Here is a 16,380-nt window from a genome sequence, read left to right as displayed (position 1 = left end):
GTTAGCATGTTCCATTTTGGCTGTTACTTGTTTTCTTGGGGTTGGGTTGATTGCAGAAATACAGTCTGCTTTCTGGCTATTATATTACTATTCCTAGAATACTGTCTGCTGGGAATGGGAAAAATAAATTGATTTTAAGGATATTAGTGATTTCCAGAATTCCCACCTGTCACTCAAAGGGGGGAAAATTTTCCAGGGCTCCACTTCTCTTCAATTTAGTTTCTTAAGCATTTTGTTTATCAGTTGGTCAAAGCTGCTGGTGGAATTCTATACAGAGGACCACTTGTTATATATACTTTTTGGGAAATCTGTGGCACATACTCATGTACGTTAACACAAGCTCTGAATTCCTGTTCTTGCCCTGGCTCCAATTTCAATGTTTCGTATCTACCATTATTTCCTTTCCTGGGCCTAGTTTCTACTCCCCCTTCAAGCCCTGTCACCCACTGTTTCCACATCTGATTTATCCCATGGGTCTGAATGGATCACTTGGTGCCAACATTTACTGCTGTTTTGCAGATGTCTGGAACATTTGACTGTGTTATTAATCTGTGTTACTAATCTAGGGCTGCTCAGATGAGGGTGTAAATAGATAATCCTAGCTCCACTTTCTGTGAGACAATCTCCAAATGGAAAATGTATGGATGCTTTTGCCATCTCTGATAAAATGGTCTTTAGGAGGGTTGGGGAGGCAGACATGGTCTGATATTGAATATTTGTTCTTTATGTCAGAATCAGGGACATGTATTTTGCTAATGTGCTAATGTCAACAAAGTAAGCAGCCTCATAATGGCTATTGGATCTTCACTTTAAACATCAACGGTTTTATGTAAGCTATTTATGTTATCAAATTTTCTGTTTTGGAATGTACAAAAAAAACCCCAAAAAAAGCTACTTTTTTGACATTCTTTTTGTGTGAATTTCATTAAAATTGTAAATGCTGAAGCTTTGAATATAATCTCTCTTTAGTAATTCAGTGGGCCAGTTTAACTTCAGGAAATGAAAAGAGAACTAACTTACTGCCTTGTCATGCCGCGGACGTTTAGGGCAGCCATGAAAGTCCTCCATTTCAGTGGTGTTCAGGACTTCCTTCATTGTGCCAGTAACATTCTTTTAGCTTTCACTACTGTCAGTCGTGGGGGGGACGTCACATGATGACGTAGGATCAAGACGTGGAAATCCAGCTCTCCCGTAAAAAAACAGTAAAATAATATTTAAGTGAAGAAAAGTTAGTAAATACTCAGGATTGTCTTAAGATATGTCTCCTAAACAGAAGCAGAAGAAAACTACTACTTTGAAGACAACGCAAGTTGGAAAAGAATCAAGGCCGGCCGCTATGAAAGAGCCTCGGGCTCAAGTGCATTTTACCTCCGGCGATACAGAACAGGAAACTGCGGCAACATCAACTGTTTAAAAAAAAAAGAGCAACAGGAATTGCGCATGCGTGAAGGAAGGGGCATGCGCAAACGCGAGCAACCCAAACTACAAATCTCAGCTATGATAGGAACTGAAAGTGAAAGTGAATATGAGGTGGAATCAGATTCTCTGGCTAAATCAGACGAAGATGAAGAGACAAACAAAGAAGAGCAACAGGAAGAGGTTGGAAGTGATATTGGAGACATAAAAAAATCTTTGGTGCAAATAATGCGTGAATTAAAAGCATTAAAAGTAATAAAAAGATATTAAAAATATGAAGATTATGTTTGATAAAATGATGAAAAGACAGGACAAAATGGACAAGAAAATTAAAAACTTGGAAGAAACAACGGGAGACACCATTGATAGAGTGAATAAAATGGAAGATAATATTTCTGCCTGGACATCAGAAAGAAAACGGTTGTTGGAAAAAGTGGATGTACTTGAAAATTTTAGCAGACGAAATAATATTAAGATTGTTGGACTTAAAGAAGGTATAGAGGGAGAGGATCCAATAAATTTTTTTCAAAAATGGATTCCGGAGATTTTGGAAATGGAAGAAGGAACCCAGTTAATTGAAATTGAAAGGGCTCACAGAGCCTTAAGATCAAGACCTCAAGTTGATCAAAACCTACAATCAATCTTGATAAAATGCTTAAGATATCAAGATAAAGAAAAGATCCTGAAGGCGGCTGCCCAACGTGCCAGAAAGGGAAACGGGCCATTGATGATAGAAGGGAAAACAGTTCTTTTCTATTCTGATATAAGTTATGGCCTTTTGAAGAGAAAGAAGGAATTTAACCCAGCGAGAAAAGTTTTATGGGAAAAGGGTTATAAATTTATATTGCGCCACCCGGCAACCCTGATAATTTTTTTGGATGACAGAAAAAGAAGATCTTTTACTGATTATCGGGATGTGGAAGAATTTGCACAAGAACTCCCAAATATTCGCTAACCACAGCCAAAGATTTAAAAGTAAAACGGATTAAAGATGAAGACAGGGACCGTGAATGGAGTTGATGGATGTTTAAGGACAGAAGAATATTTAAATATATTCTTAATTATATGATACAGGGGGAGAAAGGTAAAAATTTGAGAAATATTAATCGAGAGTAGTGATATTTTTTCTTCTCTTAAATATACTTTTTTATGTTACGGGGGAGCTGGGGGAACCGGATCGATTGCTACGGGATTCACGTGTGTAATCATGGCAATTGCCATAACCCGTACAACGAAGGGGGTTAATGGTGTGTTTTTATTTATTCACAACATTAGTAGGGGGGTGTTCTGTTATTTTTTTCTTTATAATCTATTTTTCTTTGCCTGGACAATTGGGGGGGGGGGGTGGTGGGAGACACATAGCAACATGGAGAATTTTAAAAAGATTCCCCAAGGTACTACGAAAGTTGAAAAGTTAGGTATTACTATAGACTGGAGTAACCCTGTTAAAAATAATGACTAATTTACTGAATTTTTAAAGTTTTAATGTTAATGGGCTTAATGGACTGGTGAAAAGAAAAAGAATTTTAACATACATTAAGAAAATGAAAATAGATATAGCTTTTAGCTGTATTCCACTTGAAAAAATTACTTATAATTTAAGAGATAAATATGAAATATTTCTGAAAATTTGGCACCCTTATTTACAAAAGATAGGATTAAATATATAGGTGCTCCGAAGATAAAATTATTGGTTATTTGGGGAAATAAATAAATAAATAAATTAAAGCTATTATGAACTCCGTGGAGCATGTGGGGATCTTCCGATATTCAAGCATTCTTTCTTTCTTTCTTTTTTTTCCTTCTTTCTACAGGGATATGTTAGGGGGGAGGGGTTAAGGGGAGGGGGGAAGGGTTGATAATTTTTTTTCCTACTGTAACCATTTGAAAATTCAATTAAAAAATTTATTAAAAAAAAATACTGTCAGTTGTGCAAGTCCTGGGTGGAGACTCAGAAATATTTGCATGTAGGTATAGAAGGATTCTTCATTGCTGTTTCTGTAAGTTGGTTTGACAGTCAGTGTTGTTAGTCCTGAGCTGAACTCCCCATACCTGGAAGACCACTCTTAGTCTGGCCTCTACTCTTTGGCCTGTTTGTCAAGGGTGACCCTACCAAGAGCCAAAGCATGAGGTCCTGACTCCAGCCAACATAGTTGTCTGGGTCATTGAGGCACACAAGCCTCCAAACCACAATATGTGTATAGTCCTCTTGGAGGAGTGAAAAGAGAAAGTGGTTGAAAAAAATGTCTTTGATGCTGAAAGTTAGTTGCCCCTCTTTTATCTGATCAATTTCTATATGAAAAGTTAATTCTCCCTTTAATTACTATGATTGCACATTGTACACTTTAGAGATGTTACATAAAGATTTTTACTCCTCTTGTATACGAAGGATGTAAGAAATAAAGTCAATTGAATTCAAGTGAAGCAGTGGTATTGCAATTTATCTTTCCTGACTGTAGCCATTCTGTGGTTTTGGTCTTGTCAGTGGATGCTGAAATAAGGGATCATTTGGATCTGTGTGTACAGGTAGTTAGGGACTTTTTCAAGGCTGGCCTTGAAAACTTCTTTGGGATTCTTACCACTGGAGGAAACTTTTAGCGTATTATTAGCTGGATTTGAAGGTAGTTCCCAGGCATAAAGGGTTAATATTTGACTTCCAGCCATATCTATTGTGCATTGGTGCCACCTTCTGCATCCACACAGAACTAGAAAGTGCCATCACTTTTGCTGCCAGCTTCCAACCTGGTCTCACATTTTCATGGTCCATCTTTTACTCCCTTTCTGGAGTGCTCTGTCTCTAACTCAGGAGGTAGAGTAGTCACTAACATCTTTTATAGGCTCACAGACACCCACAGCAATCTCGACTATCATCCTTTCTCTTGTAAGGCTACCATTCCTTTCTCTTAGTTTCTTTGTCTCAGTTGAATTTGTTCCAATGTAAAGAATCCTGCTTTGGTGGTGCTTTAATGTTCTCCTGCCTGAAACATGACAGAAGTAAAATAAGAGTTCCCCTGATATTTGTCTTTCACTCTGCACATTTATTGTATTATCCTTTGCAATTCCTACCAACTTTAACATGACTCCACTACTAGTTACATCTTTGTCTCTCCTCCCTTCTTTACATTTCACAGGGACAGATTACTGGTCTGCTCTTCTATCCCTGCTAACCGCTCCACATTCCACTGCAGCTTCCCATGCAACTAGAAGAGTTGTCTATTCTCCTCTTCCCTTCTCACCATCCAGGAACTCAAACAACCATAACAGGTGAAGCAATGACTCACCTGCACTTCTTCCGATCTAATCTACAGCTTTCAGGGTTCAGAATGTGGTCTCTACACTGGTGAACCAAATGCAGATTGGGTGGCCACTCTGCAAAGCACCGACATGCAGTCCACAGGAGTGACCATGGGCTTCCCATTATATGCCTTTTTAATTTTCAGTCCTATTCTTGTTCTGACCCTCTGTCTGTAGCCTCCTCCATTGAAAAGTGAGGCCCAATGTAAACTTGAAGATTAATATCTTGTCTTGCATATAGGTACTTAGCAACCTGGAATGACCATTTCTTTTTAAATTTCATGTAAACTGTTCTCTCATATCACACTATACCCTTTTCTTATCTTAATACTTTACAATGGGCTGCATGGTAGTGTAGTGATTAGCACAACTCTTTACAGTACAGGTGACCTGGGTTCAATTCCTGCTGCTGCCTGTAAGGAGTTTGTACGTCCTCCCTGTGACCGTGTGGGTTTCCTCCCACAGTCCAAAGATGTACTGGTTGATAGGTTAATTAGTCATTGTAAATTGTCCTGTAATGAGGCTTGGATTGGGCAGTGTGGCTCAAAGGGCTGGAAAGGCCTTGTCTCAATACCTAAATAAAATTAAATAAATTCCTGCTGCTACCTGTAAGGAGTTTGTACATTCTTCCTGTGTTTCCTCTGGGTGTTGCAATTTCCTCCCATGGTCCGAAGATGTAGGTTAATCAGTCATTGTAAATTGTCCTGTGATTAGGCTAGGGTTAAATTGGAGGATGGCTGGGCTCGAAGGGCCTATTCCATGCTGTATCTCAATAAATAAGCAAATAAAAACCTCACTAATAGTCAGTAATCATGTTGCTTACCACTGGATCCGTCTTAGCTTTCTTTTGTCTTATGCCTCTCTTCCTCCCAACTCTGTTTTGAATACTGATACCCTCCACTCTCCCCATTTGGAGGAAATGTCATTGATTCAAAACATTCCTGATGAAGGGTTTTGGCCCAAAACGTCATCACTACCTCCTCCCATAGATGCTGTCTGGCCTGCTGAGTTCTGTCAGCATTTTGTGTTTTTGTTTTGTTTCAAAACATTGTTTGCTTTCTCTTTCCACAGATGTTGCATAACTGAGTTCTTCCAGCATTTTTGTTCTTATTTCCAATTCCAGATCTGTTGTTTTATTTGTGTTCCAGTGCATTATTTTTATGCAGTAGGTAATGCTAGTTCAAATTGTTGAGTTTCCAAAAACCATGATTATTAAAAGTTCCAGGTAATCTTCATGTGTGACTGATTACTGGAGACTAATCATCCTTTTAATCATATGACCATTAGGCATAGAAGCAGAATTAGGACATTTGGCCCATTGAGACTGCTCTGCCATTCCATCATGGCTGATTTGTTATCTCTCTCAACCCCACTCTTCCCTTAATATCTGATGCTTTGACCAATCAAGAACCAATCAACCTCCACTTTAAATGTACTCAATATCTCAGTCTCCACAACTGTCTGTGGCAATGAATTCCACAGATTCACCACCCTCTGGCTGAAGAAATTGCTTCTCACTCTGTTCTAAATGGATGTCCCTCTATGCTGAGGTTGTGCCATCTGGTCCTAGACTCCCTCACTTTAGGAAACATCCTCTCCACATTTACTCTATATCGGCCTTTTAGTATTCGGTAGGTTTCAATGAGATCCACATCATTTTTCTAAATTCTAGCAAGCACAGGCCCAGAGCCATCAAACTCTCCTATTTAAATTGAACACTTTAAATCCCGGAATAATTCTTGTGAACCACCTCTGGACCATCTCCAATGCCAGCGCATCTTTTCTTAAATAAGGGGCCCATAACTGCTCATGATACTCTCTAAGTGCGGTCTGAACAATGCCTTATAAAGCCTCAGCATTACATCCTTGCTTTTATATTCTAGTCCTCTCAAAATTAGCACTAACATTGCATTTGCCTTCCTTAGCACCAACTCAACCTACAAGTTGACTTTTAGTGATTACTGCACAAGGCATCATCGCAATGCATTTTATAGCCAACAATGCACTTTGAAGTAAAACTATTGCTGTGCAAAGTTCATCAGTTAGTTTACACAAAGCATTGAAATAAATTATCCAATCACATTTTTTGTATTGGCTTAGGGATGAATATTTGGTACAGTCTTGGGGAAAACAACATTGTTCTTCATCAAATAACGACATGGTATGTTTTACATTGGCCGAAGAAGATGGATCTCTGTATAGCATCAATACTGGGGGTGCTCACTTTACGGTAGTTTAGGAAATGGAAATCCATCTTTGCAAAATTCACAAAGTTCTTCCAAAACATAGAACATAGAAAACCTACAGCACAATACAGGCCCTTCGCCCATAATGCTGTGCCGAATCTGTATCTACTTTAGAAATTACCTAGGGTTACCCATAGTCCTCTATTTTTCTAAGCTCCAAGTACCTATCCAGGAGTCTCTTAAAAGACCCTATCGTATCCACCTCCACCACCGTTGCTGGCAGCCCATTCCACGCACTCACCACTCTCTGAGTAAAAAACCTACCTCTGACATCTCTTCTGTACCTGCTTCCAAGCACCTTAAAACCGTGCCCTCTCGTGTTAACCATTTCAGCCCTGGGAAAAAGCCTCTGACTATCCACACAATCAATGCCTCTCATCATCTTATACACCTCATCAGGTATAAGATGACCAGGTATAGAACTTGCATTTTTTTTTTCAGAGGCATAACGAGTATGTACTTTGCTCTGGAAGTCAGATGTGGGAATCCTGGGATTCTTCCAGCCTCCCAGATGGCCACATCTGCGCCAGGTGCACCGAGATGCAGCTTCTGAGACTGTGTTAGGGATCTGCTGCGGCTTGATGATCTACTGCTTATTAGGAAAAATGAGCAGAAGATAGATAGGAGCTACAAGGAGTTAGTCACCCTGCGGCTGCAGGAGTTAGACAAGTGGGTGACTGTCAGGGAAGGGATGTGAAGAGCTCAGACAGTAGAGAGCATCCCTGTGGCCATCCCCCTCAGTAATCGTTATCTCGTTTTGGATGCTGTTGAGGGGGTTACCTAACAGAGGACGACCACGGCGATCGGGTCCCTGGCACTGAGTCTGGTTCTGTGGTGCAGAGGGAGAGGAGAAGATGAGGAATGCGGTCGTCATAGGGGATTCCATAGTGAGGGGAACAGACAGGAGGTTCTGTCAACACACACAAAATGCTGGTGGAACACAGCAGGCCAGGCAGTATCTATAAGGAGAAGCACTGTCAACGTTTCGGGCCAAGACCCTTCATCAGGACTAACTGAAAGGAAAGATACTAGGAGATTTGAAAGTAGTGGGGGGAGGAGGAAATGTGAAATGATAAGAGAAGACCGGAAGGGGTGGGATGAAGCTAAGAGCTGGAAAGGTGATTGGCGAAAGTGATACAGAGCTAGAGAAGAGAAAGGATCATGGGACGGGAGGCCTCGGGAGAAAGAAAAGGGGGGGGGGAGCACCAGAGGGAGATGGAGAACAGGCAGAGTGATGGGCAGAGAGAGAGAGAAAAAAACAAACAACTAAATATTGTCAGGGATGGGGTAAGAAGGGGAGGAGGGGCATTAACGGAAGTTAGAGCAATGAACATTGACTTATCTAACTTCTGTTAATGCCCCTCCTCCCCCTTTGGAGCCTCTTCTGGGAGAGGTATGACCTGTATAAAATGGATGGGTTACACCTGAACTCAAAGGGGCCCAATATCCTAGCGGGCAGGTTTAATAGAGCTGTTCGAGAGGATTTAAATTAATTTGGCATCGGGGTTAGGAACTGGAGTGATAGGGCTGAGGAAGGGGAAAACAGAAATAAATCAAAGATAGCGTGCAACAGAGATGATAGAAAGGACAGGCAGGAGATGAGGCATAATCACAGCCAGTGGGATGAGTTACAGGATAATAGAGGCATGTTGCAGTTAAAACAGAAAGCACCAGATACTGGACTGAAAGTGTTGAATTTGAATGCACGCAGCTTAAGAAATAAAATGGATGATACTGAAATTCTGTGACAGATTGGCAAGTATGACATTGTGGCCATCTCTGAAACTTGGCTAAAGAATGGCTGCTATTGGGAGCTGAATGTCCAAGGATATACGGTGTATTGGAAAGATAAGTTAGTAGGCAGAGGGGGTGGTGTGCTCTGTGTATAAGAAATAATATTAAATCATTTGAAAGGGATGACATAGGATCAGAAGGTGCAGAGTCTCTATGGGTTGAGTTAAGAAATGGCAAGGGTAAAAGGACCCTAATGGCAGTTGTATACAGGCCTGCAAACAGCAGTCGGGATGTGGATTGCAAATTACAGCAGTAGATAGAAAAGGTGTGTCAGAAGGGTAATGTCATTGTAGAATGTCTAAGGGATGGCTTTTTAGAACAGCTTGTTGTTGAGCCCACGAAGGGATCAGCTGTACTGGATTGGGTGTTGTGCAATGATCCGGAGGTGATAAGAGAGCTTAAGGTTAAGGAACCCTTAGGGAACAGTGATCACAATATGATCGAGATCACATTGAAATTTGAGAGGGAGAAACTAAATTCTAATGTGTCGGTATTTCAGTGGAATAAAGGAAATTACAATGGCATGAGAGGGGAACTGGCCAAAGTTGACTGGAAAGAGACTCTAGCAGGAAGGACAGTAAAGCAACAATGGCTGGATTTTCTGCAAAAAATGAGGGAAGCACAAGACAGATAGATTCCAAATAAGAAGAAATTTTCAAATGGAAAAAGGAACTACCATGGCTGACAAGTGAAGTCAGAGCCAAAGTAAAAGCAAAAGAGAGGGCATACAAGGAAGCCAAAGCTAGTGGGAAGATAGAGGATTGGAAAGCTTTTAAAAACTTGCAGGAGGAAGCTAAGAAAGTTGTCAGGAAGGAAAAGATGAATTATGAGAGGAAGCTGGCAACTAACATCAAAGAAGATACTAAAAGCTTTTTTCAGTATATGAAGGGTAAAAGAGAGTTGAGGATAGATACAGGACCAATAGAAAATGACGCTGGAGATACTGTAATGAGAGACGCAGAGATGGCAGAGGAACTGAATGCATATTTTGCATCAGTCTTCACAGTGGAAGACATCTGCAGTATACCGGACATTCAAGAGTGTCAGGGAAGTGAAGTATGTGCAGTGAAAATTACAACTGAGAAGGTGCTCAGGAAGCTTAATGGTCTGAGGGTGGATAAATCTCCTGGACCTGATGGAATGCACCCTCGGGTTCTGAAGGAAGTAGCTGGAGAGATTGCAGAGGCATTAACAGTGATCTTTCAAGAATCGATAGATTCTGGCATTATACCGGATGTCTGGAAAATTGCAAATGTTACTCCGTTATTTAAGAAGGGTGGGAGGCAGTAGATATGGACTCTACTGAAACTATGGACTTGTTAGCCTGACATCAGTGGTTGGGAAGTTGTTGAAATTGATTGTTAAGGATAAGATTACGGAGGCACATGACAAGACAGGCCAAAGCCAGCATGGTTTTTTGAAAGGGAAATCCTGTCCAACTAATTTTTTGAGGAAATTACAAGCAGGGTAGACAAAGGAGATGCAGTAGATGTGGTGCACTTGGATTTTCAGAAAGCCTTTGACAAGGTGCCGCACATGAAACTGCTTAGCATGATAAGAGCCCATGGAATTACAGAGACATTACTAGCAGGGGTGGAGCATTGGCTGATCAGCAGGAAACAGAGAGTGGGAATAAAGGGATCCTATTCTGGCTGGCTGCCAGTTACCAGTGGAGTTCCACAGGGGTCGGTGTTGGGACCGCTGCTTTTTACGATGCATGTCAATGATTTGGACTATGGGATTAATGGATTTGTGGCTAAATTTGCCGATGATACAAAGATAGGTGGAGGAGTGGGTAGTGTTGAGGAAACAAAGAGCTTGCAGAGAGACGTAGATAGTTTAGGGGAATGGGCGAAGAAGTGGCAAATGAAATCCAATGTTGGAAAGTGTATGGTCATGCATTTTGTTGGAAGAAATAAAATGGGCAGACTATTATTTAGATGGGGACAGAATTCAAAATGCAGAGATGCAAAGGGATTTGGGAGTCCTTGTGCAGGATACCCTAAAGGTTAACCTGCAGGTTGAGTTGGTGGTGAAGAAGGTGAATGCAATGATGGCATTCATTTCTAGAGGTATAGAATATAAGAGCAGGGATGTGATGCTGAGGCTCTATAAGGCACTCGTGAGATCACACTTAGACTATTGTGTGCAGTTTTGGACTCCTTATTTTAGAAAGAATATACTTACATTGGAGAGGGTTCAGAGAAGATTCACAAGAATGATTCCAGGAATGAAAGGGTTACCGTACGAGGAACGTCTGGCAGCTCTTGGGCTGTATTCCCTGGAGTTCAGGAGAATGAGGGGAGGATCTCAGAGAAACATTCTGAATGTTAAAAGGCCTGAACAGATTAGATATGGCACAGTTATTTCCCATGGTAGGGGAGTCCAGGACAAGAGGGCACTATCGTATCCGCCTCTACCACCTTCACTGGCAATGCATTCCATGCTCCCACCACTTTCTGTGTGAAAAACTTACCCCTGACATCCCTCGTGTACCTACTTCCAAGCACCTTGAAACTATGCCCCCTCATGTTAGCCATTTCAGCCCTGGGGAAAAAGCCTCTAGCTATTCTGAGATACAGAATAAAAATTCACTCACATAATTTGTGTCAATATTTTGTTATAGTCAGTTTGTATTTCTTGCTGCATGTGCAGATGATGAGACATTGCATTGAATTAAATGCATTGGGGTGGGTTTCTGGGAATGCATGCTCCCCTCACCCCCAGTTATGACAGGGTTGCATGTACAGTATTCCTTCGTTCTGGAGTTTGAACTTTTGAACTTTTCTGGCAGAGGACTTGAATCACAGCCTTCTGCTGCCACCTATGGACCTGACCCATTTTTTGAGGAGGACTGAAGATGGTGCCTGTTAACACAGTATCTTCATTTGTGAAAATCATGTCCAATGCCATTGAGTAGATAGTGAATCAGTTCTTTCATCATTATTCAGTTTGGAATGAATGACTTTAATTTTGTGAGTATTGAGATGTGTTGCCTCTAGCATTTTCTCTTCCTCAAGTGTTTGCTATTTATTGAAAATTATTTTCTTTATTGCACTATTAAGTATAACACCAAACTTTAGATATTTGCTCACCCATACATACAAAATGTTTTTTGGAATGTAAATTAGTATGTCTTTCAGAAATGAATGCTGCTTTCATTTGAATGGGAGGGTAGAGCTAGTATTGGGGTTTCATAGAGGATGCAAGCAGTGAAATTGGTTGCACCTAAAATGGAAGTATAGAATTAATATAAGTGATGATTTGGAGCATTGTGGTCCACAATGTGAGGTGATCAATCCTTTCCCTAGTTTCCCCTAACTTATCTTCCAGATTAATGAATATAGACCAAAGCCAGGATAACAGGAGAGAAGCACCAAAATTATAGTGCAGGTGTCCGAATGAATGATGCCCAGGTATTAATAGTATTTATTATAACAAAACTATATTCTATTCATAGGATTTGAGCATTTTAGTTTTTAGCAGATTAACAACCAGAGAAAGGATCCTAAAGGCTTAGCTTGAAAATCTTTTAATTCACCAATCCATCTCGGTGAGAAATGTCAACCATGTAAAACCATCTAAAACATCAATTTTCTCTACTACTAACACAGGTTGGTTGTACTGTGTAGTACCTACAAAATACAACACAGTTGCTGTCTCAGACTACTCCAGCAGCAGGTATTCTGACCTCACCCCAAGTAGGACCCAGGGCGCAAGTGAATGGATGCAGGTTCTCCCAAAATTGTAAATCATCTTGACTTTGAAATATATCACAGATCCTTCCTCATCACTGGGTGTAAATCCTTCAACCCCCTCCCCGACAGCACTTTGGGAGTACCTTTATTAGTGGCTTAAAAAAGTAACCCAAAACCATCTTCTCAGGGGCAATTAGGAATGGGTGATAAACATTGACATTGCCAGCAGTGGTGTTCCACAGGGCTGCGCCCTCAGTCCCAACTCCCTATTCATTTATGATTGTGTGGACAGATTTTGCTGTAACTCCATCTAAAAGTCTGCAGTTGATATCACCCTAGTGGGCTGTATAACACCCTGAGATACTAATCATCTGAGCCTGGTGATTTATCCATTTGAAAAGATGCTAAATCTTCCAATTTATTCATATTTTACCATGTTTATCTGATTCAACACCTACTTGCTTGACGTGCATACTTCCTTGTTGACTTCAACATCAGTATCATTCTTTTCCTTGGTAAAGACTCTCTGCCCACATAATCTTTTTCCACACATAGATTAAATCCTAAATCAGTCCTACTCTCCCTGTTCTTATACCTTTTGTATTTATAAGACTTCATAAAACATAAAACATAGAACAGGACCTTCATCCTACAATGTTGTACTGAACCAGATAAATTAATAATCAAATGCCCAACTAATCTCATCCCTTCTGCCTACACAATGTCCATATCCCTCCATTTTCCTCACATTCATGTGCCTATCCAAACGTCTCTTACAAGTCCCTAATGTATCTGCCTCTACCACCACCCCAGGCAGTGCATTCCAGGCACCTACCAGTCTCTGCATAAAAACTTGCCTTTAACATATCCTTGAATCTTCTTTAATTTTACCTGCCTCCATTTTCTTTTGCTTTCTAATTGTTTTCCTAATTTCCCTTTTACTTGCAGCCCAATACTTTCTATATTCTTCCAGGCATTCTACAACATTAAATTGCCCACATTTGTCATAAATCCCTCTTTTTTGGCTGTAGTTTACTTCTTATGAACTTTGTATCAATTATCTCTAGATTCGTCAGTCAAAGTCCGTCCATTTTCATGCAAGGATTGTTTGGGCTCATGGATGAAGGGAAGGGCAGAGGACAGTTTGAATTTTCTACAGTTGCACGGAAAAGTCTTGTGAGTTTGTGGACATGGAAGAGAAAATAAGGTATTTGTGAAGGAAACAGTCCATCCATTTGGAATGCAGAAAGGGGAAAGGAAGGGATGAAGCCTTTGGTAGTGGCATATCATTGAATGTGACAGAAATCGTGGAACATCACCAGTTGAATGTGGAGTAGAAGGTCAAGATAATGAGAAAGCTATCCAAGCTCTGAATGGGAGATGAAAATATGGGTGAGGAAAATAGGCAGGAAATATAAAAAAAACATTAATCAAGTTCATGGCTAATTTCCCTCAAAGCCTCTATTATCCAGAAATTGTCACATGTACCAAAACACAGTGAAAAATTTGTCTTGCATACTGTTTATATGGATCAACTGAAGTAGAGCAAGCTGAAGCAATAACAATGCAGAATCAAATGTAATATCTCCCAGGAAGTGCAGTGCTTGTAAACAATGAGTTGCAAGATTATAACGAGGTAGATTGTAAGGTCAAGAGTTCATTTTATTGTACTAGGGAACAATTTAATAATCTTATGACAGTGGGATAGAAGTTGTCCTTGAGCCTGTTGGTAAGACCTTTCAAGCTTTTGTATCTTCTGCCAATGGAAGTGTGGAGAGCATGTTCAAGGACTGCAGTCTGCAGTCTCTTGTTTGGCCAATAAGGAGCAGTATGTTTCTCTGAAAGAAATGGCTTACATTGATGAGATATTGGAAGGAAGCTGAATTAAATTGATATATTGAACAGGTTTACACACCTGTCCAATTCACCTCTGTGGTTCACAATTCTGAGTCAGTAAGCACTTGCATCTGACTACCAAGCTAGCTCTGAAATTCCTACTGGTAAAGCATGTTCTTTAAGTCATAATGGTGGTGTTCTGGAACTTTAAGGTATTCCTTCTAGAACTCACAGTTTTATGTTGGTCTTCACCTGCTTGCATTTGAGACTGTAGAAAGATTTGGCCAGTCTCTCACTAAATGTTGCTCCCACACACTATTTTTTCATTTATACCCATTCTGTGGGCACTGTCTGCTTATGCTAGTGAGTTTGTAATAGAAGAGGAAGAGGATATATTCAAGATCCAGTCCTGCCCTGCCTTCTTAATGTTCCAGAATGCTGCTTACCTGGCTGATATGACCTTTGAACTGCCATGCCTCTGTAAGCCTAAGGGGGTGACCTCGGTTGTCTGGTACTATCAGAAAAAACTGGGCAAGGGACACACAAAGGTGCTGAGTGACTTCAATGGAGCGAAGATCTTAGATACTTCACAATTACGTTTTAGATCACCAGTAACTTCACGGTTCAGTATCTTAATGTTTAACCTGGTAGTTTTCAATGCCCAGCCCGAAGATTCTGGGCATTATATCTGTGGTTCTGTGAAGGGCGATTACTTCTATGGTTATGATGTTGATGTGCAAAGTTACAGCAATGTGCAGGTAACCTTCCAGGAGCAGAAGGAGAAGCCTCAGATGGATGTGGAGACTAAGACCTACAAGATTTTTACATTGTATTGGGACTGGTCCGTGTGTGATCGGTGTGGGGTGAGAGGAGAACAACGGCGCATTGGCTTGTGTTACTTCCATAGCCTTTACCTCTATTTCAGATACAAGAAGACCATACCTGACGTGGTCTCCTGTGGCTCTGCTGCTGTTCCCCCTAGGTACCACCACATCCTGAAGAAGAGAACAGCTGAGATTATGGTGCGGAGCTGCTTCATGCAGTGCCCAAAACCTCCCAATTTCGTTGAAGGACAGACGTTCATCTTTGACCTGTTTGGTTACACCAATGACAAGAATAAGATAGTTCCTAAAGTCCCAGTGCAGACGCATATGCATTTCATAGCTCAACCCTTGATTCTTGCCTGTCCAGGAGCCAGAGCAGAACAAGCAGTGGCCTGGGACAAGGGACAACGACAGCTCTACAGGCAGGAGTACATGATGGGTGTAAACCATAGCATGAGGTTGTACATTGACCATGGCAATCACCTGGTTTTCCGTGACTTTCAGTTGAATGATATTGGGACCTATTTCTGTTGGAAGCAAGGCCAGAAAGTGGCTGGGATTAAGCTGAAGCTTGGCCTCACACCAAGGATCCATCGAAGTTTCACTGATCCTGAATCCATCTTTGCAGTGCAAGCAATCTTGAGCTCTTACTTCATTATGATGATAATATTTATTTTCATCAAATGTATGAAGTGTTGCAATTATTATTTTGTTTGCTTTTAAAACAGGAATATGAAGCAAACATTTATCACTTCACTTGTTCAAACAAAATGGTCAATGTCAATAGCTGTGTGGAATTATATTTATACATATTCAGTCTAGGTATACAACTGGAGCCCTAACTTCTATTTCAATTGGACCCTGATTTCAATTATTAAATAGGAAGGGTTAGTTCAGATGCCTGTGTTGTTTTTGTATTTTGCATGATGAGCACAAGCACATGGGAATTTGTTATATTAATCTTATATTAATATAAAATGTATAACTCCATGTTAAAGAATGGTTTCACAGTAGATATGACTATATGAAATTTAGGGCTATTATGTAGAAGACTTTACCTCATTAGCCAAAATATCATAGGAATGGAGGGCACAGTCATGTGAATTGATTTGTGTTACAAACATTCTGGGATGAGTTAGGATTCCAATACTTAGGAAGCTAATAAAGTTTCATATTTGGAAAGTCCACAGTGCAATAAGCAACAAGATGGATAACAAATGGTTGTAAGTAAATTCATCATAACATGAGTGTACAGCCTAACAGCATTTTACA

At 40.5% G+C, this 16,380-nt stretch overlaps 1 protein-coding gene across 1 annotated transcript; it reads left to right on the top strand.

Annotated features, from left to right (window-relative positions):
- The first annotated feature begins 13,200 nt into the window (after positions 1–13,200).
- Positions 13,201–15,831, top strand: LOC140741614 (Ig-like V-type domain-containing protein FAM187A). The gene is made up of 2 exons (XM_073071908.1): positions 13,201–13,285; positions 14,666–15,831. Exons 1-2 carry the CDS (start codon positions 13,201–13,203, stop codon positions 15,829–15,831), a joined length of 1,251 nt encoding a protein of 416 aa, XP_072928009.1.
- The last annotated feature ends 549 nt before the right edge of the window (positions 15,832–16,380 follow it).

The sequence above is a fragment of the Hemitrygon akajei genome, chromosome 18 (genome assembly GCF_048418815.1).
Source record: "Hemitrygon akajei chromosome 18, sHemAka1.3, whole genome shotgun sequence".
In the NCBI taxonomy this organism is placed as follows: Eukaryota; Metazoa; Chordata; class Chondrichthyes; order Myliobatiformes; family Dasyatidae; genus Hemitrygon; species Hemitrygon akajei.
Note: the sequence above shows the minus strand (reverse complement) of the source record. Positions and strands in the feature narration are given on the sequence as shown.

Bases quoted from the DNA above. Each gene is read 5' to 3' on its own strand.
- LOC140741614 (XM_073071908.1), top strand. From the start codon at position 13,201: ATGTGCCTATCCAAACGTCTCTTACAAGTCCCTAATGTATCTGCCTCT. The intron at 13,286-14,665 runs GTCTCTGCATAA...TTGTAATAGAAG, and splicing joins TGCATTCCAGGCACCTACCA to AGGAAGAGGATATATTCAAG.